The sequence below is a fragment of the Ictidomys tridecemlineatus genome, chromosome 12 (genome assembly GCF_052094955.1).
Source record: "Ictidomys tridecemlineatus isolate mIctTri1 chromosome 12, mIctTri1.hap1, whole genome shotgun sequence".
In the NCBI taxonomy this organism is placed as follows: domain Eukaryota; kingdom Metazoa; phylum Chordata; class Mammalia; order Rodentia; family Sciuridae; genus Ictidomys; species Ictidomys tridecemlineatus.
The window spans coordinates 101166071-101192339 of NC_135488.1; the positions used below are offsets into that span (position 1 = coordinate 101166071).

Genomic DNA, 26269 nt, shown 5'->3' on the forward strand with positions numbered 1-26269 from the left:
CGTAGCCCAATTATTTCTTCATCATCTCATACATGAGCTTTTGGGAGACACCTCATATCTAAACCACAGCAGGATGAAGGTGGCCAATAAGTCCCATGGTTTGCTGTCTACACACTGGATAACCAGGAAAGCTGTTGGTTTAATACAGTCCAGTGCCTCAAGAATCAGTGCTGATGTCCAAGGATAGGAGAAGATAAATGGCCTGTTCATATAGGAAGAGTGAATTCTCCCTTCTTCTGTCTTTTTGTTCTACTGGGCCCCCCTTTAATGGATTGAATGATGCTTACCCACATTGATGAGTATGATCTTCTTCACTCAATCTACCAATTCGAATGCTAATCTATTTTGGAAACATCCTCACAGACACCCAGAAATAAAGTTTTCCCAACTATCTGGGCATTCCTTAACTCAGTCAGGATAACACATACAACTAATCATCACAATAACCATGCCCAGTGATGCAAAAGCAAATATACTCAATATACTCATAATTAATTAAAAAATAAGAAATCACAGCAGAGAAATAGAAACTATAAAAAAGAATGAAATGAAAATTATAGGACTGAAAAACAAAACAACTGAAAATTTCAATGAATGGGCTTAGCAAAAGAATTAAGATGACAGGAAAGAATCTGTAAACATGAGTGATCTAATCTGAATAACAGAACAAATATTGAGAGGATTAAAGAATAGAGCCTTAGACATGTAGGACAATGGAAAGATCTAACATATATTCAATTGGAATCTCAGAAGCAGAGGAGAGAATGAATGGGACAGAAAAGATACTTGAAGAAATAATGAACCGCCTTCCTAAATTTGATACAAGACACAAATTCATAGTGAATTCCAGGAAGGATAAGTAAAAATGAAATCACATACCCAAAGTAGCCCCGACCTGTCCATGACACTCTTCCTCTTTCCTTTCTTGCAAGTATTTCTAGAAGCCTTCAGAGAGTTCCCACTGTTTTCTGCTATTCTCTGTCATCTTTTTCCACCACGGGTGGCAGCTGTACTAGCTCAAGCCCCTGCCACACAGTTCTGAACAGGGCAGCTCCTCTGGGGGAACATGGATCCAGGCTCCCTGTTCATTCTTGACTCAGCCAAGAGTGTTCAAGTTACAAGTCACAGAGATTTACCCACATGAAAGGAACTGATAGGGAATCGCATTATAATCATTTCCATTGTTGAATAAGAAATTTTCACAAACTTAAAGGCTTTAGATGACACATATGAGTGATTCCACAGTGTCTGGGGGTCATAAGTCCAGGCATGACTGAGTGGGTCTTTCTCTTAGGGTTTACAACACTGTCATCAAGGTTCTCTCTGGGCTGCATTCGCTTCTGAAAAGGAACAATTACCTGAAGCTGGCTCAGGTTGTTAGCAGATCCATTTCCTTGCGTCCATAAGACTTTGGGCCTTGACCTCTGGTTGGCTATCAGCTGGTGGCTGCCCTCACCTCCTTGCCACATGGGCCTCCCAACATGGCCACTTACTCTTCATAGACAGTGGGGGAGAATGTGCTTTGAGTCACTTTGCTGTCAGATGTCTTACATAGCATCATGCGACCATGAAAGTGACTTTTCATCACCTTGGCTAATTCTATTGGTTGTGAGCAAGTCACAGTCCTCACCCATGCAAAATAGAGGTGTGGATCATGGGTGCCTAGGGACACTGGAGTTTGTCCAGGCAGTATAGAACCCGAGGAGGCTAGGATGTAGCCGGGAAGCAGCCACTTTTCCCTCGCTGTGGCTGCCTGGTCTCTCTCGTCTTCTGCTCTCTAAGAACTTCCTCTTTCTCAGATCTGATTTTTATGCTTCTGTGCCCGTGAGACAAAAGTGATTACCCCCAACCCCATGTGGCCTGTGGGCTCTTCAGGCATCTGTTTCCTCCTTCATTTTCTCAGCAGGTGCTGATTGGCTTAGCCAAATCAATGATCTGCTGCCCTGGGCTGGAAAACCAAACTTGCTCCCCTACATCCAAAAAAGAAACAGAGTCGTGAACAAACATGGCCCGAGAAGTTGGCTGCTTGGGTTGGGGACACTTCTCAGCAATGGTAAAGTAATACCCTGGGCAGATGTCCTGAAAGATGTCTGCTCTGCTGTCTTTCCAAGGTTTCCAGAACCAACCAAACAAAATCCCCAAACCCCTCAGGGGCTTTAAGAGCAGGAGGGCATCTCCAGGTTTCCAGCCCGGGGGCTGAACCATGGTCAGCTCTGAATCAGGGAGAGCAGCATGACCGGGTCAGGTCAAGGATCAGACACCACATTGCCCTCCTGTGTCCGTGGAACCCAAACAGGAAAACAAAAAGCTCAACACCTCCATGCAAATCGGCTTGCAAATAGATGCCAGCGGACTCATGGACGCCAGGCTGCATCAGAGGCACCCAGACAAATCTCTTTGGATTCAGAAGATTTGTGGCTTCACAAGCTGTCAGCGAGATTAGAAATGGAACTCGTGAATCCCTGTACCTCATGCCTGGCACATGGGGACTGCTCAGTAAGTCCAGGTGGTCGTGCTCTACAGTGAAGGAAGAAGAAAATGAATAAAAAGAAGGAAGAGATGGCAAAGTCAGGAAGTACAGGATGATCATAGTCAGGGTCACGGTGACGATTCGCAGCAAAAGTCCAAGACTAACTCAATACTCTCACTCCTGGTAACTCCGGGTGTAGCCTGTGGTCTGGCGGCATGGGCACTAGCACAAAACCTGTTAGAAATGCAGATCCTTGGGCCCTTCCCACACCCACTGAATCAGAATCTGCATTTTTAGCAAGATCCCATGAGATTCTTTTGCACTTGAAAATCTTAAGAAGCACTGCTTTAGCTCAGTGATTCTCAAACTTGGCTGCACATTAGAATCACCTGGGAGTTAAACAGAACAGAACAAAACAATAAAAACAGGTGCTTGGGCCCCAGCTCCAGAGACTTGATGTAATGGTGTTTGAGTACTTCCTGGTGTTTCTAATATGCAGCAGAGTTTGAGAGTTATTGCTCAGTCTGCTACAACATCAATGTTACATTCAGTCACTCTTCACACTGCTCGTGTTTAAAAAAAAAAAAGCCTGAAATCAGGCATTCCAGAGTTGGGGCGATGACTCCAGGTGGCAATCAAGGACCCAGGCTCCTTGAACCTTCCTAATCTTTCAAAAATATGGGACCACAGTCCTCATGATCACAGAATGGCTTCTCTGCCATTTTATCTTCATTCTAGGCAGGAAGAAAAGGGGACGAGAGAAGGGATAAGAACAAAATGTGCGTTCAAATACATGGGTGAATCCATTTTCCTTTCACAAGCTAAGAACCCCACCCAGAAACTTCGGTTTATATTTCATTGGCCAGAACAATGTCACATGGCCATCCATAGCAGCAAGGAAAACCGGAAAGTGACATATTTTAAGCTGAACATGGTATCATCTGAATAACATTTCTGTTAGTAAGAAGACAAAGAGGGGGGGCAATCGGTCAAGAGTTCACCAAGAAATTGCATCTCCCTGGATCTTACCTCCTGGCCTCCAGTTTCTGCTTTGAGGAACATTCTAGCCTCCAGTTGATAATCCCCCATCTCTCCACACTGCGGGGAGATTTTACACATTTCAGAGACCAATACCCCAACCACAACCTTCTGCTCCAATCAGCATAGTCCCCACCAGTTGTGGATTCCCCTTGGGCAAAGCACTGGTGGCAGATCTTTCCACATCTTTCTAAACCTGACCCAGCCACAGAATGCTGGTGATTGGGAGAGACAAGGGAGGAAAGCCCAGTTCTCCTGGGAATAGCAGTGAATGCATGTCCCCCTCAGCCAATGGACCAATTTTGATAACAATACCTTGTCAATTGCAAAGAGCAAGAATGACAGAGACATTGAGACGATGATGGCAAGAGTCTTTTGGAGGGAACTGACGGCTGAGCCCTGACTCCACCAGTTTCCTAAGCATCCTGCTGTTGGTGTTTCCCAAGAGAAAGTCTCTACCTCCTCCTGAGGGGTCCAACGCTGCAGCTCCTAAGGCTGCTGGGGTGGCATGGGCTGGGACCTGGCCAGTGGCCCAGAGCTTCCCGCCTCTAGCCCTTTCCCAGGCTGTTCTGCCCTTGCACCCCCAAAGGAGAGGAACTGTCCAGGACTACATTTGTTCCAGCAAATTATTCTGTTTCCAGATGGCTTGGGACCAAAGCCATGTCATTTGCTGCAGTCCTCTGCCTATGGGAGCTGGGCCAGCAGGATGCCTGGGGACACTGCGGGGTCTCAAGAAAAGAATTCGGAGTTTCTTGCCAGTGGTGCAGTGTCACTGCGGCTGTGGCTGCTTCCAGGCCCCTCTACCCTTTTCACCTGCTCTGAGCCATTTCCTGTGGTGGACGATGCAGAACTGTGAGCAGAGAATCTCCACGATCCACTCGGGCCTCAGTCTCCAATTCTTGGGGCTGATAAACATCCAGCCAGGGAAAAGGCACTGCTTAAGGAGCCAGGAATCAGTTGTGCCCTCCACATCTACATTCTGCCTTCGGAAACAGAGATGGTGACTCTGCCATTGAAAGACTCTGTGGTACCAGCAAACGCTGGACATCAAGTTCTCTAATAGCCCAGTATATGCCTATCTAGCTCCTGTTCTTCAAGGTGGGACATTACACAGTCCCTAAGGTTTGTGTTTTTAGTGCTGAATAATCATCCAGTGATGTCTAATTGAGTCCTTACAGTACAAGCATTGTCTTCTGTGTTGAGCACCTTCTGTGTTCCAGACCCCGTGCCAGGTGGATGTGACTCCTTATTTAATCTTTGCAGCAACTTGGGAGGTACTACTGTTATTCCCTTTTTCAGATGGGGAAACTGAGGCTCTGGTAATGAATTAGGATTAGATTTGGTGGTCAATGACAGGAAGCCCTATGCAGATCTAGTTTAAATAGGATAGCTTCTAAAACCACTGGGAGCAGATGAGGGGTGAGTTCACAGGTAAAGCACTTGCCTAACATACACAAGGCTTTGAGTTCTGAGATGAAGATCTCCATAGCACGTGGTTGACTCAGGACTTGGGGGTCAACCTAGCTGAGTTTGAATCCCACCTTTCCACTTTATGGCAGTGTGAACAAACCATATGACACCTCCATGCCTCAGTTTCCATTTGTATAAAATAAGACTAATAAAAGGTTGATTGTGAAGATTCAGTGACTTAAAATAGGTCAAGTTCTTGGTACAGGCTTGAGTGTGTATTATGCACTCAATCAATGACTATTATTTTTGCCACGTTACTTAGCACTTAATTGTCTATAGCCTGCCCATCTGGTCATGCCTTGCCCTGTGGGCCTGCCCAGGTCCCCCCGTCTGAGGTAGTTGGGCCCTGCTCAGCTTCCCAGAGGCTGATGGGATTCTGTGTCTTGGGCTCTGGGACTCAAGGCCCACAACTCCCATCACCACCTACCTCCTCTTTGCAGATTTTAATGAGAACGGCTTCATCGATGAGGAGGACCTGCAGAGGATTGTGCTACGACTGCTGAACAGCGATGACGTGTCTGAGGACATGCTGATGGACCTTGCACACCACGTGTGTACTCGAGAGCTGAAGGGCAGGGCCTGGGTGCCTGTGGTTCAAAGCCCTTGGGTATCAGACCACCCACTTGGGAGGAGACCCAAGGCTGAGCCTCAAGCAGATTGGCACACTGGCCTTTAGACCACTTATTCCCTGGTGGCTACCAAAGGGGTGGGAAGCACAAGGTGCCTTGAGGAGTGGGCACACAGGTGGAAGCAACTACCTCCCAATTGTCTGTCCTTCCCCCGAGTCTCTTCCATGGTCCCCAGAGCCATGTGCCTGACCCTGCAGTCCGGGGCCTCCCACCCACATGGGTTCCTGCAGGCAGATAGACCAAGAGCAGCTGGACACATAACAACATCCCCTCCACCTAGTCCCAGAGCCACACGATGTCCAGATGTCCTAGAGTGACCGTGAAAAACCTTCCAGTGTTTCTGGTCTGAATGGAACAAGAGGGAAAGAAGCAGCGTCACCACCATCTTCCCACCTGACTGAGCCCCTAACGGTGCAGGGCCCCTGCCTGTGACCAAGCGATGGGGCAGGTGGGAGGAACCCCTGCCCTCACTATCAAGATGGTGCTGGAGAATCTTCCTAGGAGTGAGAGTCAGCCTCGGAGATCTCGGATCCCTAGTGCACACTGCCTTGTTTCTCTGGGAGTTGGGTGAGGGGTGAGAACCAGCCTCACAGGTGGGACAGGGGCCCCAGGAGATGAGTGTAAGCACCTGGCAGAGATCCTGGCATTTGCTGTCCCTTGGCACAGGCATTTCTCTCCTTCCCCCCGCGCCCCGTCTCATTGTCACCAGGCTCCCCTCAGCCTCCTTCCCCTGGCCAGGTCCTGAGTGAGTCAGACCTGGACAATGACAACATGCTGTCCTTCTCAGAGTTTGAGCACGCAATGTTCAAGTCTCCAGATTTCATGAAGTAAGGAGTTCTGGAGGGGGAGGGGTTCCCAGCATGGTGGGTGGGGGAGGACTCAGGAAGGACCCCCAGTCTCCCCTTGGCCAGTGGAGCATCTCAGTCTCCCCAAGGAATCACAAGTTTCCAAGGCACTTTGCAGATTCTTTCAGGATTAGTAAAGCTGCAGCTTCTGAGGAATTAGGCAACCCCGGGGGGACCTGAAACCCAGAGGGGAGGACTCGGTTCCAGGGCTCTGCAAATGATGGGAGTGGTCCAACCTCAGAAGTCCCTGGGCGGCCAGCACACCTTCTCCCAAGAGCCACTGCGCTGCAGGACTGACCTGGGAGCTTGCCTTTGCCCTAGTTACCCTGTGTCGCAGGAAGGTGGGGATTTGTACAGGAAAGTAAAGGTGCTGCTGGAAGATGCTCATAGAAGAAGAGAAACTTAATGAGATAAGCAACCAATTCCACTTCCGAGACGAGAGCAGGAAGGAGACTTAATGGCCTTGTTTGGTCCAGATCCCCTGAAGATGGCTGGCCATTTCCGTACTTCCCTGGCTGTGTTTTCCAGTCCTTTGGGGATCCTTCAGTTACAGGAAGTGCACTCCCTCTAGAGGCAGCCCAAGTTGGGGTGAAAGAGCCCTTACAGGGCTGTTGAGGTAGCATCGGGTGACCAGTGTCTTCTACGTCTGCCCCTGTTCTGCCCCTTGGTCTCATAAGCTAGGAGATTTTGATAGAAGGGAAGAATGCCCACTCAAGATGGCTTAATAACCAATTCAAAAAGAATAGAGGGGCTGGGGTTGTGGCTCAGGGGTAGAGCGCTCGCCTAGCACGTGCGAGGCCCTGGGTTCGATCCTCAGCACCATATAAAAATCAATAAATAAAATAAAGGTATAAAAGATATTTTTAAAAAAGAATAGAGAGCTGGGCCTCATAGAACACCTGGACAGGAGCCCCCCAATAACTGCTCCTCCACCTCTCCCCGGGCATCTCTGCTTCTGTCCTCACTCCTCTGCAAATCAGCAACCTCTGCTTTTTCAGACAGGAGACCTTCAATGGCCTCCCCACAGTGGCCAGGATTCTCTCTCTTTGGTTTTGAATGACCTTCAGTGACTCCTCAGTGACCTCTCTCAGCTCTAACTCTGAATTTCCAGAGACAGGGAATTGGATTGGCCCAGTTGAATCAAGTGGTCCCCTCTGCTTCCATATACCCGGATGGGGGCCAGAGTTCCCCATTCCAACATGGCAGCCAGAGGGCTTGTAGCTTGGGTGGACCCTAGAGATACACACTTGGGGGCCACTCCAATCAAAGGTAGTTCTTCTTCCTCCACAACACGAAATTGGACCTGGCGTCCGGTCTGCCTTGTATTTCTCTTTTTCCAGCACCATCGGGTTCTAAAACTTTTTGCATTCTAGTGTTGCTAAACTTAAAGAAGTTTCATTTGGGCCATTAGCCAGAGAAAGGGACATGAGAGGTGGGCTAGGGAGGACTCCAGGACCAAAGAGAGCCCCGAGTTGGAGGGCCCCTTAGAACCCCAGGCTCCAGATGAGCCTCTGGATTCTTCCTTTCAGCTCCTTCCGGATTCACTTCTGGGGATGTTGATGTGCCACAAACTCCTGATCCAGCAGCCTCTCGGAGACCCCTGGAACCCGCCCCTCCAGGCACTGACATCTGATTTAAAACATGACTTTGGCCCCCTCCCGAATATTATTTTCTAAATAAAGCAAAGGAAAACCCTTTCTTCAGCCCATTAATCCATTGCTTTTTGAACACAGGATCAGACACAAGAACGTGGCATTCAGAACTGCTCGTTCTAAGGCTTCAGTTTGCCAACGACGCCGAGCGAGCTGGGATGGCAATCTCTGGAGGCCAGGGTTCAAATCTCAACTCATGTCAGCACAGGGGACCAGGCCAAGTGGGATGAAGTTCATTAAGAAAGAATTTGTCCTTTTGTCCCTTTGCTGGACTTCTCCACCCAGCATCTCCCAGAGCAGAGGGGCATAGAGATGTGCACATAGCTGTCATTCCAGCTGGCGCCTGGCTTCCTTGTCCTCATCCCATGAAGAAGAATCTTGGCCCCACTTGGCAACCCCAGGCCCTTGGGATAAGACCACGTGTGACCAGAAACCAGGGTTTATTTGCTTTGCTATTCAGCCAAGTGCTGGGATGAATTTGGCCACTCCAGAGACACTTGGGGGCTGAGCTGGTCAGGGACTTTGGGACACAGAAGCAGCCTCTGTGGGGACTTCAGGGTCATCAGATACCCACCTGATAGGCACATGGATTTTCCTTATTTGCCCTGTCCTTGGGAAGGTGGTTAACTCTGGCTGCAGAGGAAAGGCTGTTTCACCTCACGTGCCCTTGAACCCTGCTGTAGTCCCTTTGCCTCTGGGTCGTGACTTCCTCAGTCAGGGGCAACAGGGCCCCTCAAGCCAATCCAGAAGGTGGAACTCTGGGGAAGCCCTGCAGTGCGGTGGCACTCCTGAGGTCCATGCCCTAGAGCCTGTCTACTGAGACTTTGTCACCGTGTCCTGCTCCCTGCAGGAGACTCCAGGGGGGGTGAAAAAGCAACCTAGTGAAAGCAGATACTCCAGGCGTTCCAAGGCCACCGGACACCCACTCCAGGGCAGGGCAGGTAGAGGGTCCTGAAACAGGTCCTTGAAGAGTAGCTTAGTCCTGGGTCACTCTCTCCCACTCCCTTCTAGAAATGGCCTCAGGGTAGATGCCAAATCAGCTTGTCTCTGCCAATCCAGGCCAATGCAAGAAGTAACTGCCTCAAGCACCTTCTCTAAGGTGATGCTCCTCCACAGTGTCCTTCAGGGTCCTAAAGTCTGCCCCTCAGTCTCCATATAGGTCAGAAGTAGAGTATATAGTGGAAAAACCAGGGCTCGGGCATCAAACAGACCTGGGTTCAAATCCTGGCTGGATCTCTTCTTCACTGTGTGTGCTTGGGCAACTTTCTCAACATCTCTGGACGATGTCTTCATCCATGAATTGAGGTGAAGAACATCTTCCTCACAAGTTACCACATGAGTCAAACAGTGCTGAGCCAGGGCTCCCTAGAGAATTCTTTCCCATCTCACACCCAGTATAATTGTTCTGGGGCCACTTTTTTAAAAAATGGATAGCATGCCTTTATTTCACTTATTTATTTTTATGTGGGGCTGAGGATCGAACCCAGTGCCTCACGTATGCAAGGTGAGCGCTCTACCACTGAGCCACATCCCCAGCCCAACTTTGCCCTCATTTTCAGATGTGCATTTCGGCTTCCTTGATTACACCAGTAGAAACACAAAGGAGGTCTGTGTACCTGAGTGACCTGCCACTGAGGTTTGGGTGCCCTTCCCCCTTTGGTTCTACCTGCCCCAGGATGCAGCTGGGCAGTGCTGATCCTGGGCTTGAGCTGAATTTTCCATAGACTCTTAATACACCTTGTAGAGTGACCCTATGGCACTTTCCCATCATGGTGAAATGCCCCTAGGACCCAGGGGAGACGTGCATGGGACAGTCGTGGCGAAAGATTTTATTCCAAGCAAGCCAAGCTGGTCAGGCTGAGGATGCAGGGGTCAGCCACTGGTACTATGATCTGTACTCAAAGTAGCAGTCCCTCCTCTGCCGCTCTTGTGCAGACACCCGCTTCCCCGATGGGAAGGTCTGGTAGGTCCTCAGGTTCTCAGGGGAGTTTCTTAAAAGGTACCACTTCTTCTTTGGGCTCAGAGGAGGCCTGGATGTGAGGAAGGAGTTGGAGTCAGGCAGTGTGGCCAGGAGGGAGGGTGAAGAAGGCCCAACAGGCCATGCCCACCATCAGCCCAGGCTGGCCCTGCAGGCTGCTCATTGGTTTAATCTGATGAGTCACCCTGACTTGAGGGGAAAGTGATTTGTGTTTACATAGTAGTACAGTGGTTAAGAATGAGGACGTGGGTGTCAGACAGAACTGACATGGATTCTGACCCTATCTCCTGCTGGAAATGGACCACTATTGGTATCACCTCTTAGCTTTTTTTGAGGAGTAAACCAGCTACTGCATACAAAACACCTAACATAACACTAGACAAGAAGAAAATCCTCTACAAGTGTTACAAGAAGTGATGATGGTGATGGTGATTGTGGTGATAGTGATGATGGTGGTGACAGTGATGGTGGTGGTGGTGTTGGGACTGGAACTCCAGAGGGGAGAGACTTGCCCCAGGCAAGAGAACCGACCCCAAACCCTCATGCTCAAACACCTGTTGATCATCTGCCCTGAGCATGGAACCCTCAGCAGCACAGGCTGCCGGCACTTTAGAAAAGAAAGAGAGCTGGGCTTTTCCCAGCTCCCTGCAGCTTCAGGAGGGGCACATCCTGGAAAGAAGGTCCCAAGAGGCAAGCTGTCCCCAGGACAGGCTCACTCTCTCCAAGGACTCACAGACCCAGAGCTGTCCCAGGCAGTGGAGACGGTCAATCCAGAGTCTAGAGTTGGCCACAGGAGGAACAGTTGCCTTTCAAACCTGGCCTTCAGCTAGCCAGGCCATCCAGCCACAAGGCTCCAAGGCAGTCACTGAATCTCAAGTTCCCTGTTTATAAAATAGACCCATCTACCCCACAGCCACTTCCAGAGGCAGACAAAGTCGTGTCTCTAAAAATCTATTAAACTGTATGGAAACAGCTGTGGCTTTATCTGAACAAGGTAGCGAGGGCTGGGGCTCCTGGTAGGGTCAGCCCGGTTCGGAAACCTCAAATCTCTCCACTGACCTCCTGACGTTGTCCCTCCCCAAAGAGTGGGGCTGTGAGGGACGTGGAAGGAACGGGCTGGGAGGCTAGCGAGGCATCAAGCACCCTCCCACCTCTACTACAGGACATCACTGTGGGTGCCTGTGTGGCAGGAGGGAGCCTGGATCAGCTAGCAGGGAGGAGCGCTGGCCTTAGGAGGAAAGCCGCTCTCCCAGGTCAAAGCAGATGTGGAGGATGGGCTGTGAGAAACTTTTATATTTTGTTGGATGCCCAACTGAACCTTCAAGATATTTCCAAGTCCCAAGTCCCGGGTGAGGGACTGCAGCCCCGCCCAGAACAAACCCAGTCTGGGCGGAGCTGGGGACGGATTCCTCATTTATTGAAGTGCCCTCCGTGTCCGCCAGAGGGCAGCAGCTCCCTGCCGCTCCGCATTTGGACCAGTGAAGCTGCAAGGTTGGCCTTGCCAGGGAAAGAGTCCCCAAAGATCAGTGAGGTGCTTCTAAACTCCCCGTGCATCTGATCGGGATGGCACTTTTCCTGGTTCTGCCCATTCAGGTTCCTGGAATCCCTCCTAAGGCTGCAGAAGCCAGGACTCCCTTGCTCTGAAGCTGCCACTTTGCACAGCAGGCATTTTAGGGCAAGGTTGTAAACGCAGGTCTCAGCCAAGGTGCTGCAAAACCCTGGGTGGGAGCAGGTGCCTGTGGGGGGTGTTTGTTCAAGATGTGTCAGCGTGGATGGGGAGAGAGCAGCCACTCACAGGTCGGTAGGGATGGGGTACCGTTCCTGCTCCCTCACAGGTAGTACAAAGTAGGGGACCCGAGGCACCGCGCCGGTCTTGTCTAGGTAGTACTTCCGCTGCTGCTGTGCCAACTGCAGCCCGACCAAGGAAAAGATGACAGATTGTTAGTGACTTTAGGCACATGCCAGGCTGTACCTAGGCAGACGCAAAGCAGTCTCCTCTAATGTCCCTGGGGGAGTCTCCAAAGCTCCAGTGTCCCACCACAACTGCTAACCCCCTGGTATCCTCTCTGAGCCTCAGTTATTTGCCCATCTAATGGGGATAATGACACACACACACACAGAGACCACTTTTGCTGCAGAGAGTAGACAAGGACCAGCTAAGATAAGGCATGAAACCCCAGGTGAGCAGGGGCATGCACACCTGCTGTCCACACCAGTAGTGTAAGCTTCTCTTCCTCCCTCTCCTCCCCTCCTGGACAGGGCATGTTCTGTTGTTTGAGCCAGGATGGAGGGAAGGGCTGTCACAGACTCACTGAGATGGCCCCATGGCTCTTCAGAGTTTGAGGGCATCTCATCATCCTGCCACTGAGGAAGCTGCCTTATCCCTACAAATCCTTGCCCTGGCACCAGGTGGCACCTGTGTCCTTGCAATCCATCTGGGAGGGACATTTGTAACAGAAAGTGATGCAGAGAGTAGCATTCTGGGAACAGCACAGAATAAGCCCACACCCCACCAAGGGGTCAAGTCCAGCTCAGGCCCCCTGGGCCCTACCGGGATGGCTTCCAGAGCCACGAGGAGCAGGACAAGAGCAATGGGGGTGTTGGGGACTCTGCTTCTTCCTCCTCTCCTCCCCCTAAGTAGTTTGGTATAGTTTAGAATAGGTCCCTCAGGGGACCTGGGGACTGGGGAGGGTCACTGGGCACAGGGTCCAGGTGGGTATATCAGTAGACTGGACCCGGGTAGGGAGTTTTAGTGGGGCTTTTGCTCATGTATTTTCATCCTGTGGTGAATCTTAGGCCTTTTGTTTCAGTGAGCAGGGGTTCATACGGCCGGGTACTACAAGGGACAGATGTCAGGTCAGGAACACCTCTGGAGGACCCAGCTCCAGTGGCAGTGGGAATGAGCAGGAACAGGATCCATGGGAGCCCCTGGGTGGTGGAGGTCAGGGAAGCAGAGTCTGGAGGCCCCCCCACTCCCCCTTCCCCAAATCACTAGGTTCCCTGCTGGCTCAGGGGCTCTGAGAAAGAAAATCAACATGCCCCAGCCCTGCCATTGTCCCTCTCCAACAGGGGCAGCAGGTACAAGGGCAGTTCACCTGGTAGAAGTGAGCAAGCTCTCTGGATCGGTAGGCGTCCAGGTTGAAGCGATTGTAGCTGGGCAAGTTCAGGGAGCGGTCCCAGGTTTTCCAGCGGTCAATGAGCACCAGATTGGGGTTGGGGGAGAAGAGGGTGGGGAAGTGGCCACCACTGCTGAGGGGAGAGCCGCTCTTATCCATGGCTGCATTGCGGTGGTCCTGGAAGTACTTGAGGGTGATGGTACCGTAGGGAGCGCCGAAGGAGAAGTCAACACCAGGGACATGGCCTTGGTACCTGCGGTAGCAGTGGGGGAGGGGGAGATGCAGATCATCAAAGAGCTCCAAAAGGCCCCCCGAAGCCCTGAGGGGTCTAGCGGCCCCTCTGGTGTTGGGAGGGCTCCTGAGGTGCCCTGACCAGTTCAGGTCTTTGGGGAAGGCCAAGTGGACAGGAACCTGGGACTCTTCCTTTGCACCGAGGTCTCTGGGTGGGCATCTTCTACACTAGGGGCCTTCCCAGGGACCAGAACTGCCCCTCAGTCAGCTTGTAGGCAAATCACTGTCCCTCGGTGAGCCTCCATTTCAGCCTGAAGATGTGGGGGACCTCCTTCAGCCTCAGCATGCCGTAGTCATCTCATTATAGAGTTGAGAGACTATAGGAAGCTACTGGGGGTACAGCTGATGAAATGTCACAGGTGTTAGATTTGTGATAGCTGAGGCCTGGGATAGAATGTCCCCAACACCTCAGCTTCACTTGGTGCTACTCAGATGGCCTGGAGGCCTTGAACACACTTCTGGAGTGCCAACAGTCCCCGAGGAGCTCCGTCACCCTCTGCCACCACGGAAGCCCAGTGAGAAGGACAGGAGGTAAGTGGAGGCCCTTGGGGACACAGGCTCTCTCAAGACCCTTGGTTAAATGAAGCTCACGTGGAGAGGGACAGTCAGCAATGTCCAGAGTGTGGGCAGCGACACTTGGCAGACACCAGAAGGATGCTTTTCCACTCGGCACAACCCTCAGGCTCCCGTTGAGCTCCCCGCCCTCTGAAACCTGGCTTTCCCCCATGATGCCATTGAAACTGTTCCTGACAGTGACCTTGTAGCTTCTGACCTGGGGACATTCTTTATCATCCTAGGCCTTCCTGCAGCCGTGGGCATGGCTGACCTCTCCCTTCTGGAAACGCCCCTCTTGGTCATTTTCTCTTGGTCTCCACCCACACCCCGATGGTTCCTTCCTGGTCGCCTCATGATCCTTGTGTTCTACTTACCTTTTAAGTGCCTCGTTCCTGGGATCTGTCCTGGTGATGGCACCCATGGCCTTAACCACCACCACGTCACCCTCACCTACATTTCCAACCTGGGGTCTCCTCTAGCTCAGACTGCAATCCACTAGACCTTCCCTGGACATCCCCCAGGAGGATCTCCCACCTCCATCTTCCCCAACAGTCTGGCCCATCTCTGAAGAGTCCCTCCTCACTGGCCAGGTCAGAAACACAGGCATCTGTCTCCTCATGTCCAGTGGTCACCAGGTCCTGTGGCTCCACCTGAGCCCAGCCTCATCACCCCTCATCTGGACTCTGGCTCTCTATTTCCTAACTGCATGCCCAACACTACCACTCCCCACCCCAGTCCATTTTCTATATTTTGATTAGATTGAACTTTTCAAAGTCACATCCTTAGCAAGGCATCTGAGGCTGTCTGGGATCTGACCTTTGCTTACCTCTCCAGCCCCAGCAGCCACCCTACACCCCGGTCCTAAGGAATCACGGGATTCCCTAGCTCACTTGCTCTCTCTTCTTCCTGGTCTCTTCTCATGACCCCTCCTAGGTCCTTGCTGTGTGTCTTCTGCCACCAGGACTTGAATTCTGTCTTCTCCATCCATCTCAACCCCTTCTCTTTTAAGACTTCCAAACATAACTTCTAAAGATTGCCACCCCTCCTAGGTCTGGGTGGCATCCATTCCTTTTGCACCTGAAGTCCTTCTTTGAGCCGCATCTCTCTGTGCTGCTACTGCCCCTTTACATCTCCTTGTGTCCCCCACCAGACAGCGAGCATCTCAGGGCCAGAGCTTGCTTGTGTTTTACTTGTCCAGGTAACACAGGGTCTCAGTACCAGGTCTGGCACATGGGATGTGGGTAGGAAATTGTTTATTAAACAAAGAGGAGCTGGGTGGCATGCCTGTGGTACCTGTGATGTCCACAGTTGGACTTAAATGACACCAAAGTCTACTCCTCATGCTCCGGGGACCTCCAGCACATGTCCTAAGACCCTCATCCATGAGACTCGACATCCTCCCTTCTCTCATTCCAGTGTCCTAACCACCTGCACAACACTCCCAGGGAAGCCCAGGAGTGCTGGGAGCCAGCTCTGCCCGTCTGCTGCGACATCTCAGGTACTCATTGAGCCCCGAGGGCTTGGAGGTGGTTGGTTCCTCAGTACCTCTGGAAGCTGCCTTGGGCATCAGTCTCCTCACTGAAAGGGAGGGTGTTGGCTTAGAATTAGGTGGTCGTGTGTGGTTTCTTTCTTTGAGTCTTCAGGAAAAAGAAGAAAGTTAAGCAGAGGGACTACTGAAGGTTTCTAGGCCATTGTCTGCTGTAGGCAAAAATATCGAGGGCCCCCCTGCTTCCTGGTGCCACCGGCTCCCTGCTGCCAGCGTCATGGCCTCGCCCCAACCTCTCTCTTCACGTGCCTTGACTTCATGGGCATGCTCCCCTGGACACCATGACCCCCACTGGTCCTAAAGTTTTCCCATCTCGGAGCTCTTCCTGCCAATGGCCATGCCTCATTCTGATTTGGGACGATGGGGAGTTGGGAGTTCTTGTTGCCCCACCCCATGAGCCTGCATGGTCACCTCTGTCACTTCCAGGAGACTCTGTCCAGAGGGTCCCCCCTCGGGTATCTGTAGCCCACCTCCCCAGGCTTCTCTCTCTTTGTCCTTCCTTCTTCTCTTTTATCTCCCTCCTTCTTGCCCCCCCTTCTCAAAATGGAGTCTCACCATGTTACCTAGGCTGCTCTCAAACTCATGGGCTCAAGCAAGCCTCCTGCCTCAGCCTCTGAGTTGCTGGGACTACAGGCGCACACCACCCTATCAGGCCCTCTATGCCATCTTTAATGTCTCCTTCTCCCTTGGCTTCCTCCTTCCGCCTAGAGATGTGTGTGAGCCTTTTTAGATTGCAAAAGTCCTCAGTACACCTCCCGCCCTCCCACACACTACCCTTTCTCTTTATTTCCTCATCTCTCCACAGAATACCCTGTACCTTCTGCCTTTATTTCTTCAACCCTTACTCTTTCTTGGCATTCCTTGGTCTGACCTCTGACCCACCACTTATACATGAACCTCTACTTTTTAAATTACGGTCACGTAAGGCCATCCAATGTCCTTGGTTCACATTGTCTCTCTGCAATATTTTCACTGATGTAGAAATTTGTTTGAAAGAAAACATATCCTGAGAAGTAGAAGCAGAGTTCCTGAGAGTGTTTCACGCTGTAATTGAAACTTCCTAGAAATATACATTCAATAAATTGAGAGGTCAAGGCCAACAGAGACAAGAAGATTCGGCTTCCTTTTATCCTGAGTCCTGGTATGGAGAAAGCTCCAGGCCATCCTTGCTCCTGCATATTGGAGGCAGAGGAACTTCTGAGTGGTAAGGTGAAGGGAGAAAATGGGCCACTTGTAGCCCAATTCTCCTTCCTCCTTTCTCTTAGGAGCAAGGACGCTCCCGACTCCCCTTTATGCCAGAAATTCCACAGGAACAGGCTCCAGCCCTGGATGTCTCAATCTGGGGTTTGGTGCATCTAGGCACCAAATATCAGCTCTTCCTCTAAGATCAGCTCTTCCCCTCTTTTCAGCTGGTTCAGAATACAGAGAATAAAAGAATAGACACTAGTTGTCAGGTGCTGCCAACCCCCCACAAAAAAAAGAAAGCAACATAAATATAAAGAGAAGAACCTAGCCCAAGAAGGTCACAGGGGTAATGCCAGGCCTTTCCTAGCACAAGAGAACTCAGGAAATGAACACTCACAGGCGCTTCCTGAAAGTAGCGTGCAGTGACTACCTCCTGCCAACCAAGAGGTGCTCAAAAGAAAAATATCAGTAAATTAATAACTAAGTAATGCGGATCGTCTGTGAGAATGAGGGGTGGTGATCTTCAAACCTATTTGAGAATAGAACTCGGAATAGCAACCAGGTGAGCGCTGCTTGCAGAGCAGAATGGAAATGTTATAAAACCTGTCAAAGTAAAAATAACGTAAGCAACCAAAATTGGGGGGTGGGTGGAGGGAGAAGGGAGTGCACTTACTAAGAATGCCACCAAGCAGTCAACCCATGACATCAGAAATGGAAACATGTCGCTAAAAATACAGAGCATAATGACTGTCACCCTTTGGTGGCTTTTGTGCTCTCTCCCTTTAGGGGGATCTTTTAGGGATTAATATCTCTTGTGATGAGTTGACACTGATCTAAGTTCTGCCTATTCTTCCATTTTATTTCAGCTTCTTTCTCTTAAATCCTAGGAAGATTAAATTTCATGCTTTTCATTTTGAAATAACAAATAGGATATGATTGTTTTCATAAAATTTGCTTTCACCTACTTCTCCTTCCACTCCCCCACCCGGTCTTTCATCTGAATGCAAACCTAAAGAGAGACGTGGTGTGAAGTCCCTCAATGGTAACCCTGGTGAATTCTGAGTATTTGGACTTAACGGTGATTTTTTGTTTTCTTCTTCATGTGCACGTCATTTTTAAAAATGGCATTAAAAGTCACTTTGTTGGGAACTCACTGTGTGCTGGCACGATACTAGGTCTGATAACACTCAGCTTCTATGCTTGCTCAAGGGTTAAGGAGTCATGAGGTGTATGTCCTGTGTGCCAAGGCTGTGCCAGTATCAGCAGGACCAGATCCAACCCAAGTCCAACCTAGTTCGAGGCTCTCACACTGTGCCATGCAAAGAGGAAGGCCATTCCCATGGTGCACGACAGGCCATGGATATTGCTCTACCCCCGCTCATCTTCTGGTGTTAATGTTGCCCTGGGTCCTCTTTCCTTTTCAGGGATCCATTGTTTCCAGGATAACTCACCCACTTGAGATCTCCCTCACACCAGTGGTGCCCAGATCTATGTCCCAGTCCCCCACAATTCTCCTGGCAATAGATGCATACACTCCATTGCCCACACAGGGCCTGCCCAGCATCGCTAAAACCAGCCTGCTTCTCCTCCTTCCCCAGTTAACACCACCCAGCCCACCCTTCACCTAAGCTAGAGACCAGGACTGGGTGGCTCCACCATCCTCCCCATCCATCACCCTCCACACCCACTGCTCCCTCCATCTCCCACAGGTGCCCTTGAAGCATCTTCTTTGCCCTCTCCCATCCCACTGCAGCGCTCAACTGACAGTCTCCAATCTGCTAGTAGGTCTCCCAGGCCAAGCTTCGCCCCCTGCAGCCTGCGTCCACACTGAGACCAGAGCATCTTCCTCGCCTCTTCTCACCTCCCCATGGGTGCCCCAGGCCCAGCAGCAGTACTCACAGTCCTGGGGCCCTTGTGCCCCCAGGCCTCCGAGCCTGGCAGGAGTCCCTCTATCTGGAATGCTGTGCACATGGGCCTTCACCACCACTCAGGAAAAGCTAGCCCTGTCTGCTGCCCTCTCAGACCGTACCCCCATACCTAGCATCTATGCTCAGAAATAGGCTTATCATCCATCCCCAAGTTCACATTCCTGTCCACGTGAGTCCACCTCCTCTGCTAATTTGCGTTCTCCCCGATCCTCAGCACCGGCATATGACAAGTATTCAAGAAATGCTCGCTGGTGGAGGGAGAAGTCCAAAACCCCCAGGTAGCTCTGATCATCCGAGAGCTCGAAGCATCCACCCACAGGGGCGTTGGGCTCCTTGGAAGAAAGAAGCTATAGAAACATGACTTGTTCTTGTGATTCTTCTCCTCGCCACCCCCAAGCTCTCTGCCATGCTCCTCCTCTGCTCCCAGCTTTCCTACCCTCTCTGAATGCCAAGATATTTGCATCCTAATAGAATAGAAGCCCCCTCCTCCGCAGCGCTCCCAAGTTCTGCCTGGTTTTCCTTGCATGTGGCACTCAGTAGGCACATCTTGGCAAGCTAGGTCTATATCCCTTTGTGTGCCTTAAGCACAGTAACAGTAGAGCCTTCTATGGCCCTGTTTTAGTGGGCTTTGTGGCAGGCCCAGGTAGAAAGGCCAGAGAGAAATGGCGGGTTTTATAACTAAGCATCCAGCAGTCCCATGGCACCATCAGACCTCCTTTTTGACCTCTTCATCTGCTCCAGTCCCTTGATCTGCACCTGAGTCCCTCCATCTACTGACACACAAGAGACAGGAGCCAGGCCCCTGAGCAGTAATCGCATGTGGATTCTAACACCCAATGTGGATTACTGTGTGCACAAGGAACAGTCCCTTTCTGCCTCTTAATAGCACGGTTGGCACCATAGCTACCATTAAAATTAATTACCACGAGCCGTCAGGGATCCCACGAGCAGTCTTATTAACTAATTAACTTGTTACTATTTGGCGTGTCCCCATTCCATGTGCAGCCTCTGCTCCACAACGCCTCCTTCTGCAGACAGCTCTGACGGGAGCCTTCCCCCCCACACCCCCAGCAGAACCTGTGGGCTCCCCACGGCCTACAAAGTTAACAACAACTGGGCCAGCTGCTCGGGGAGTCCCCACAGGGGCCTGGGGAGAGGTCTTTCTGGCCTTGTCATCCACTCTCACATGGCAGCTTTTCTACTCTAGCCAAATAGGTCATTTGCTGCTTTGAAAGCACATCCTGCAGACATCAGCCTGTGCTTTTGCTCACGCCATGCCCTCGGTCCAGAAGGTCTCCGAGCACCTCCACTGTGGCCCCATCCATTTTCCAGGTATCTTTCAAATACCCTCCATTCCAGGGAGTCTCTCTCATCCACCCACAGCCCCCACCTGTCCTCGCCCATTTGATCATCTTTGCTATTGAGCTTCTCTGAAGTCTCAGTTTCCAGCCTATTGTATTTGTAACATTCTGCACCCTTGGGATATTATTTCTTTCTGAATTATAGAGTCCCTGGGGAGAAAGGGCCATGGTTTTCTTCAATGTGCTAACCTGCCATTCCTCAAACGGTGGATACTCTGTAAATATTTATTAGATCCAGCTGACAAATGGAGACATGTTTTTAAGGTTTTTCTTCAGGAGAGGAGGGTCCCTGTTACAAAAACCAGGTTTCCCAGGGCTCCCAGCCTTCCTTTCTTGGGGGCTCCCCAATTCCTCCCAGCCATGTGAGGGGCAGCAGTTACTATAATCCCCTCCCACTTCCTTGAATGACTGAGAGATGAATTTCAGGGAGGAGACAGGGACTGGCCTTGGGACAGAGGAGCAGGACAGGGCTGAGGGAACAGCATAGCCTGTGGGCCCTCTGAAAAGAAGGCAGAAGGGTGGACGGAGGCCCCTGTGTGCACAAGGAACACTCCCTTCCTGAGAACAGGTGGCCCCTGGAGGTCAGGGATGGGACTTGGGGTCCTGCAGGGACAGGACCTGGAAGACAGGTGCAACCTTAGAATTTAGTTTCTTCTCCTGTACTTTGTACTTCTGGGCTAGAATGCGGGCAGGCTGTGCTCTCACAGCTGGGAATGAGAATTGACAGAAAGTAGCTCTCTGCTGGGTCTCAGTCAGACCTTGCAGCCTGGGGCTGGAGGCTGCCAAGGAGAATGGGACATGTGGAAGGCCCCACAGTGGGGACTCTTTTTTTAGGGGAAGGGTGCTGGAGATTGAACTTAAGGGCACTCAACCACTGAGCCATATCCCCCGCCCTATTTTGTATCTTATTTAGAGACAGGATCTCACTGAGTGACTTAGCACCTCACTTTTGTTAAGGCTGTCTTTGAACTCTCCATCCTCCTGCCTCAGCCTCCCATGCTGCTGAAATTATAGCCATGTGCCACTGTGCCTGGCACTGGGAACCCTTTTTAGAAAAGCTTAGAAAACAGGCCCACACCTGCCCCTTCACAAGGGTCCTCTGCATTGCAGAGTGCCAGTCATCCTTATTCCTGGTAGCATCTTGAAATCACCTGGAAGAATTAAAAAACTCTGATGCCTGGGTGAGTGGGCAATGCCCAAACAATTATATCAGAAGCTCTAGATGGTACGTGAGTATGAGTATCCATTAATGCTTCCTAGGAGATCCTAACGTCAACATCTGGGCACACAGCCCTGCATCTTCCTGGGTAGATGAGATGGCCTTGGTTTCATACCCCAGGACAAACTGGCCAAGCACCAAGGCCTGCGCTGGAATGGAAGGGGCTTGAGAGATGCTCCTGCCAAAACCTCTTTCCATTGCCCTGCTGGAGCCTCACCTCTGAGGGCCGAGGCACAAACCTGGGGAAATGGCAGAGGCAAGCAATACTGCAGGTGGCTGGCATGAGTTCGCACCAGCTTCAAGAGAGTTATTTCTAAATTTTCATGAATGTGTCAAGTCTGTTGTCTAAAAAGTCAGTATCAAAGGGGAAATAGTGGGGAATGATACTGGCCAAATTATACTGTTATATCACGTGCATGCACAAATATGTAACAATGAATCCCGCCATTATGTATAATTATAATACACCAATAAATATATGGAGGAAAATCCATTATTAAAAATTAAATCATATAAAGTTACAATTAAACAAATCATATTAAAAAACAAAGGTAAAATGTGCCCAAAACATCACTTCCTAATCATTTTACACTTTACTACTGTCTGGGCTCTCAAGGTCATTTATGTCTAGTATATCTTAGAGTACCAATACAGTGTCCCCTTAATTGGTTGGGGGTACATTCCAAGACCCCCAGTGAATGCCTGAAACTGCAGATAGGACTTTGAACTCTCTATATGTACTATGGTTTTTCCTGTACATTCATACCTATGATAAAATTTAATTTACAAAATTAGGCACAGTAAGAGATAAACAACAGTAATGGTAAATAGAACAATTATAACAATATACTGTATTTAGAAGTTAATTCAAACTTATGCATTGTTTATTTCTGGAATTTTCCATTCAATATTTTCAGACCACAGTTGACATCCAGTAACTGAGACTACAGAAAGTGAAACCTCCATGAAGGAAACCACTGTCCCTTATGATGATGTGCAGCTGCACATCACACCAGCTCATTTGGGGACACCATGTTGCTAGCTACACCTTGAAATCAGCCGTGGAATATTTACATGAGTGAAGGCTTTTTTCCTCCAGAGAAACCTTTATCAGCATACCACCGGGTACTTGTGTCTGCTGCACACAGACTCTGGGCATGGGGCACAACCATCTTTGTAAGTCCACCCTCCTGAGAATCGTGATTATGGAACACACTGGCGTAAGACCCAGCTCAGTGCATGCATGGGCACCGCTGCCAGTCCAGGAAGATAGAGAGAAGGGCTGGATATGAGTCCTCCTGTCCTCACCCCTGGTGAGAGTGGCTGGGTGGGAACTGTGGCATCAGGGGCAGCAGCAGGCTGGGCATGAATGAACGCACTGAGAGCCCAGGGAGCTTGGTGGGAGGCAGGGAGCCAGGGAAGGTGCCACCCAGGCCTGACCTACAGACAGGACGCAGACACTCACTGAGGCTGGTCTCATCCCTTAAAAAACCTTTAGCCTCAGGGACTCTGACCCAAGAGATCCCTGTCCACTGCAGGTTGGCCCCCAGGCCAGGCATCTTCAGGTACTGCTTCTGGCAAGGTGCCAGGACCTGTGTTGCCCAGAAGCAGCAAGGAACAAAATGGAACGTCCTAGTCATCTATCTGAAGACCAGCATCATCAGGGTCTTCCACCACTGCCCACCCCGGCCCCCAGCCTAACCACAGGCCTTGAACATCTTGAAATTGCAGAGATCTAAGAATAATAGCTAACAAGTACCAAGTCCCAGGCTTTATGCATATTAACTGATTTAAGACTCCATTAATCTGCACACCATTATTATCCCCATGTGACAGATAACTTGCCTCCGAGTAAGGAAGGGATGGAGTCAGGATTCAAAACAGGCAGGAAGGTTCCAGAGTCTCTCAATGTCTACTCCACTCCCTCCCTGCTGACTGAGGGAAGCAGAATGAGAGGCTGTGGGAGGGATGGGTAGACACTGGGGTGACCTGGGGTATTTGAAATCACAAAGTCGTGGCAGGACAACTTACTTGCTGAAAGCTCTTGAGCAAACTGCTCATTCCTCATCTGGGTTGTGAAGAGTTGTTTGTTTTTTTTTTTTTTTAATGATTTGTATGAGCTGGGGGTATAGTTCAATGGTAGAGCACTTGCCTAGCATGTGCAAGGTCTTGGGCTCAATTCCCAGCACTGCTTAAGAAGAAATAAATAAAATAAAATAAGGGTTTGTGAAGGCCCACACAGTGTTCAGACATAGGGATTCATGGTACTACCAGTGGGCACCAGTGACTGGATCCAGCCCACCTTTACCATGACCGGCATAGGGCTCAAGCAAGACCCTCAAGACATCAGTGCCCACATCTGGAACAGGAGGGAGCTGCCTGATCTCTGAGGTCCTTACCAGGCAGAATATCCTCTGCCTCTATGAATAAAATTGCAAAAGGGTTGATTTGAGTGTCAGAAGAAACTGGCTATGCTATAAAATCTGTGATTAATGTTTGAAAAAACACACAAAAATAATAATTATCCAAGTGTGGCTAGGAATCTTGGATCCTTTCATTTAGAGAACAAAATTGCAATAAGTAGCGTTCAGAAACATAAAACAACTCTTTAAGGAGAGCACGTCCCTCCCAGAAAAATCCAGATGAGAAAGCTGAGGACACAGCCTCAGCTGCTCAACCTCGCCCAGGCCAGGCTTGAAGCCATATTTTTGACACGTGTTAACATCATTTCCATATCAATCACAGGACAGAACAAGTGCTCGAGGGACTGCAGACAAGTGGTGTGATGGAGAAACAGCCTGGGATTTGCTTTTGAAATGTGCAGCTCCCATCCCTTCCAGATAGACCAGGGAGCCACGAGGCAGGGTTTGCAGGTGCACCAGGCCTTGCCACATGGCAGCAAATGGCCAAGAAGTTGGGCAACAGAAGAACTTCCAACAGAGACTGTGGCGGGGGGGGGGGGGGGCTAAGAAAAATGAAATCTCAACGTATAAAACCAAACCTCATAATAAACATTCCAGAATGTGGTGCAAACACCACCAGCCAAGGCAGCAGAGATGGATTTGCACTAAATCTTAGGTATTTACACGAGACTGGGAGTCCCTCAAAGGACAGCCCCTTTCTGACTTGTCTTTGTCTCTCCATAATTTTTTTTAAGGTGGATACAATATCTTTATTTTATTTTTATGTGGTGCTGAGGATCGAACCTAGTGCCTCACACGTGCTGGGTGAGCGCTCTACCATTTGAGCCACAACCCCAGCCTCAAGTCTCTCCAAAATCTTACTGCAACACCTGGTATGCCCAAAGTGAATGCCTCAGTGATGAATAGGCAAATTCTAAGCCCCCTTTCCCAACACTCTTGGCTTGGCTTCTGGAAATGATAAATCAGCTTTCTCTGGTGGGAATCAAAATAGCTTTGAGCTAGCTGTCCAAGACCCAGAGAAAGGTCCTGTCCACAGGAGGGCTGAATGAAAGCTAGAGCCCCAGCCCTTGGATGCAGCTACTTTTGCATGCACGGTCTCTGGAAATGATGCTAATATGACAAGTCCCTCCATGTCTTGCTTATTCAGCTTGAAAATGGGCCAAACTTCATACAAAATATACTGTGAGTCTGTTCACTTTGCAGGAGAGAGTATGTGGGGTTTTTTTGTTTGTTTTTTTTGTCTTTTTCCACCCATTTGAAGACCCTGTCTGTAGAACTCTCAAGGCATGAATTTCACTCACTCATTCTATACCAGCTTGCTGATACTGGCCAGGTGGCTTCTCTGAATCCAGTCCCTGCCCTCCTTACCCATGCTGACTGAGAGGAAAGATAAGACAATCTTATGTCCTTAGAAGAAGGGAGATCCGGAGCAGAAATCGCACTCTTTAGGAGAAAGGGTCAACGAATAGGAGGGAACAATTGGACTTGCATTTTAGATGTTTGGAGCTTGAAGACACTCAGAGAAAAGAAAGGGAGGGCTGGTGCTGCATTTGAAAACGCTAATGGCAAGGCAGCTCTCAGGGCTGGTGCAGGAAGCTCTCAAAGAAAAAATTCTGTGAAGATAAAATGAGATCAGCGAAAGGACCGGCCACAAAGTCAGGAGGATAGTGCACACTACCATCCATCAACTACTGCCCACCCTACCCTGCCAGATTCTGCCAACGGGCACCCACCAAATCTCCTTCCATCCTTCAGCCCACGAATCCTAATCTCGCCCGAATCCTGGGTGCCCGGCACGGTCCGGCTCCTTTCTGGGGGGCTCCTCATGGTCTGTGTGTTCCTGACTAGTGCCTGGGGGTCTCTGAACCCTCAAGCTCCCTGGTGCCTCCCTCTCCTCCCGCTTACTCAGGCCCTAACTGGCACGAGGTCCGGTTAGCCCAGGCTGGCTCTGCCCTTGCTCTCGGCACCGACATCCTACTAAGGGATCTGGCGAGCCCGCTGCTGCTCACAGCCGCCGCTGCCCGCTCACACAGCCCGCACCCCCAGGTCCGCCCCGAGCCGGGAGGTGTCTTCCGACCCCGGAGGCGCGAGGGGCGGCGTTTGCGGACCCGGGAGGGGGCGTGCCGAAGGGCGGGGGCGGGGCGCGGGACTGGGTCCTGCCCGCGCGCTGCGGCTTACCCGGGCATGAGGCTGGGGGGCACGAAGGCGGCATTGAACTCGGTCAGTAAGGTGCCGGCGCTGCGGGCAGCCATGGTGGGTGCGGTGAGCGCGCGGCTAGCCCCGGCGCTTCGGCTCGTGCCCGGCGGTAAACAGCCCGCGGGTCACCCGGCAACTGAGCGCCTGGCAACGCGAGTCTGGCCCCAGCGACCCTCGCATTCCGGGACACTGGGTCCTTCTCGCTGTTCCCTCCCTGGAGCAGCCCCCACGGGGCGCTCCCCAAAGGTGCCGCCCCGGGGCGCCCCGTCTCTATCGTGCTTTGCTCTGTCCACCCCCCACCGCCCCCCAAACCGAGCTTGCCCTCAAGCCTCAGTTTTCACATCCACGAATGGGCTCAGCTGCCAAA

The 26269-nt window shown here is 50.7% G+C and overlaps 2 protein-coding genes across 20 annotated transcripts in view; one reads left to right on the forward strand and one right to left on the reverse strand.

Moving 5' to 3' along the window:
* Window positions 1-8149, forward strand: part of Cib4 (calcium and integrin binding family member 4) — a 109781-nt gene extending 101632 nt beyond the window's left edge. For 5 of the 19 annotated variants that reach the window (XM_078029523.1, XM_078029515.1, XM_078029516.1 and 2 more), the window contains 3 exons: window positions 1904-2053; window positions 5419-5528; window positions 7982-8149. In XM_078029523.1, coding sequence (XP_077885649.1) covers window positions 1904-2053; window positions 5419-5528; window positions 7982-8128 — 407 coding nt within the window. In that variant the 3' untranslated portion in view covers window positions 8129-8149. Of the gene's footprint in view, window positions 1-1903; window positions 2054-5418; window positions 6435-7981 lie in introns of all 19 variants that reach the window. The other 14 variants (XR_013429165.1, XR_013429164.1, XR_013429167.1 and 11 more) reach the window with 10 other exon arrangements.
* Window positions 8150-9544: 1395 nt separating this feature from the next.
* Cimip2c (ciliary microtubule inner protein 2C) lies at window positions 9545-26053 on the reverse strand. The gene is made up of 4 exons (XM_005322560.3): window positions 25885-26053; window positions 13178-13451; window positions 11878-11990; window positions 9545-10134 (listed from the first exon to the last, which is right to left on the reverse strand). Exons 1-4 carry the CDS (start codon window positions 25956-25958, stop codon window positions 9990-9992), a joined length of 606 nt encoding a protein of 201 aa, XP_005322617.1. The 5' UTR covers window positions 25959-26053; the 3' UTR covers window positions 9545-9989.
* Between the last annotated feature and the right edge of the window lie 216 nt (window positions 26054-26269).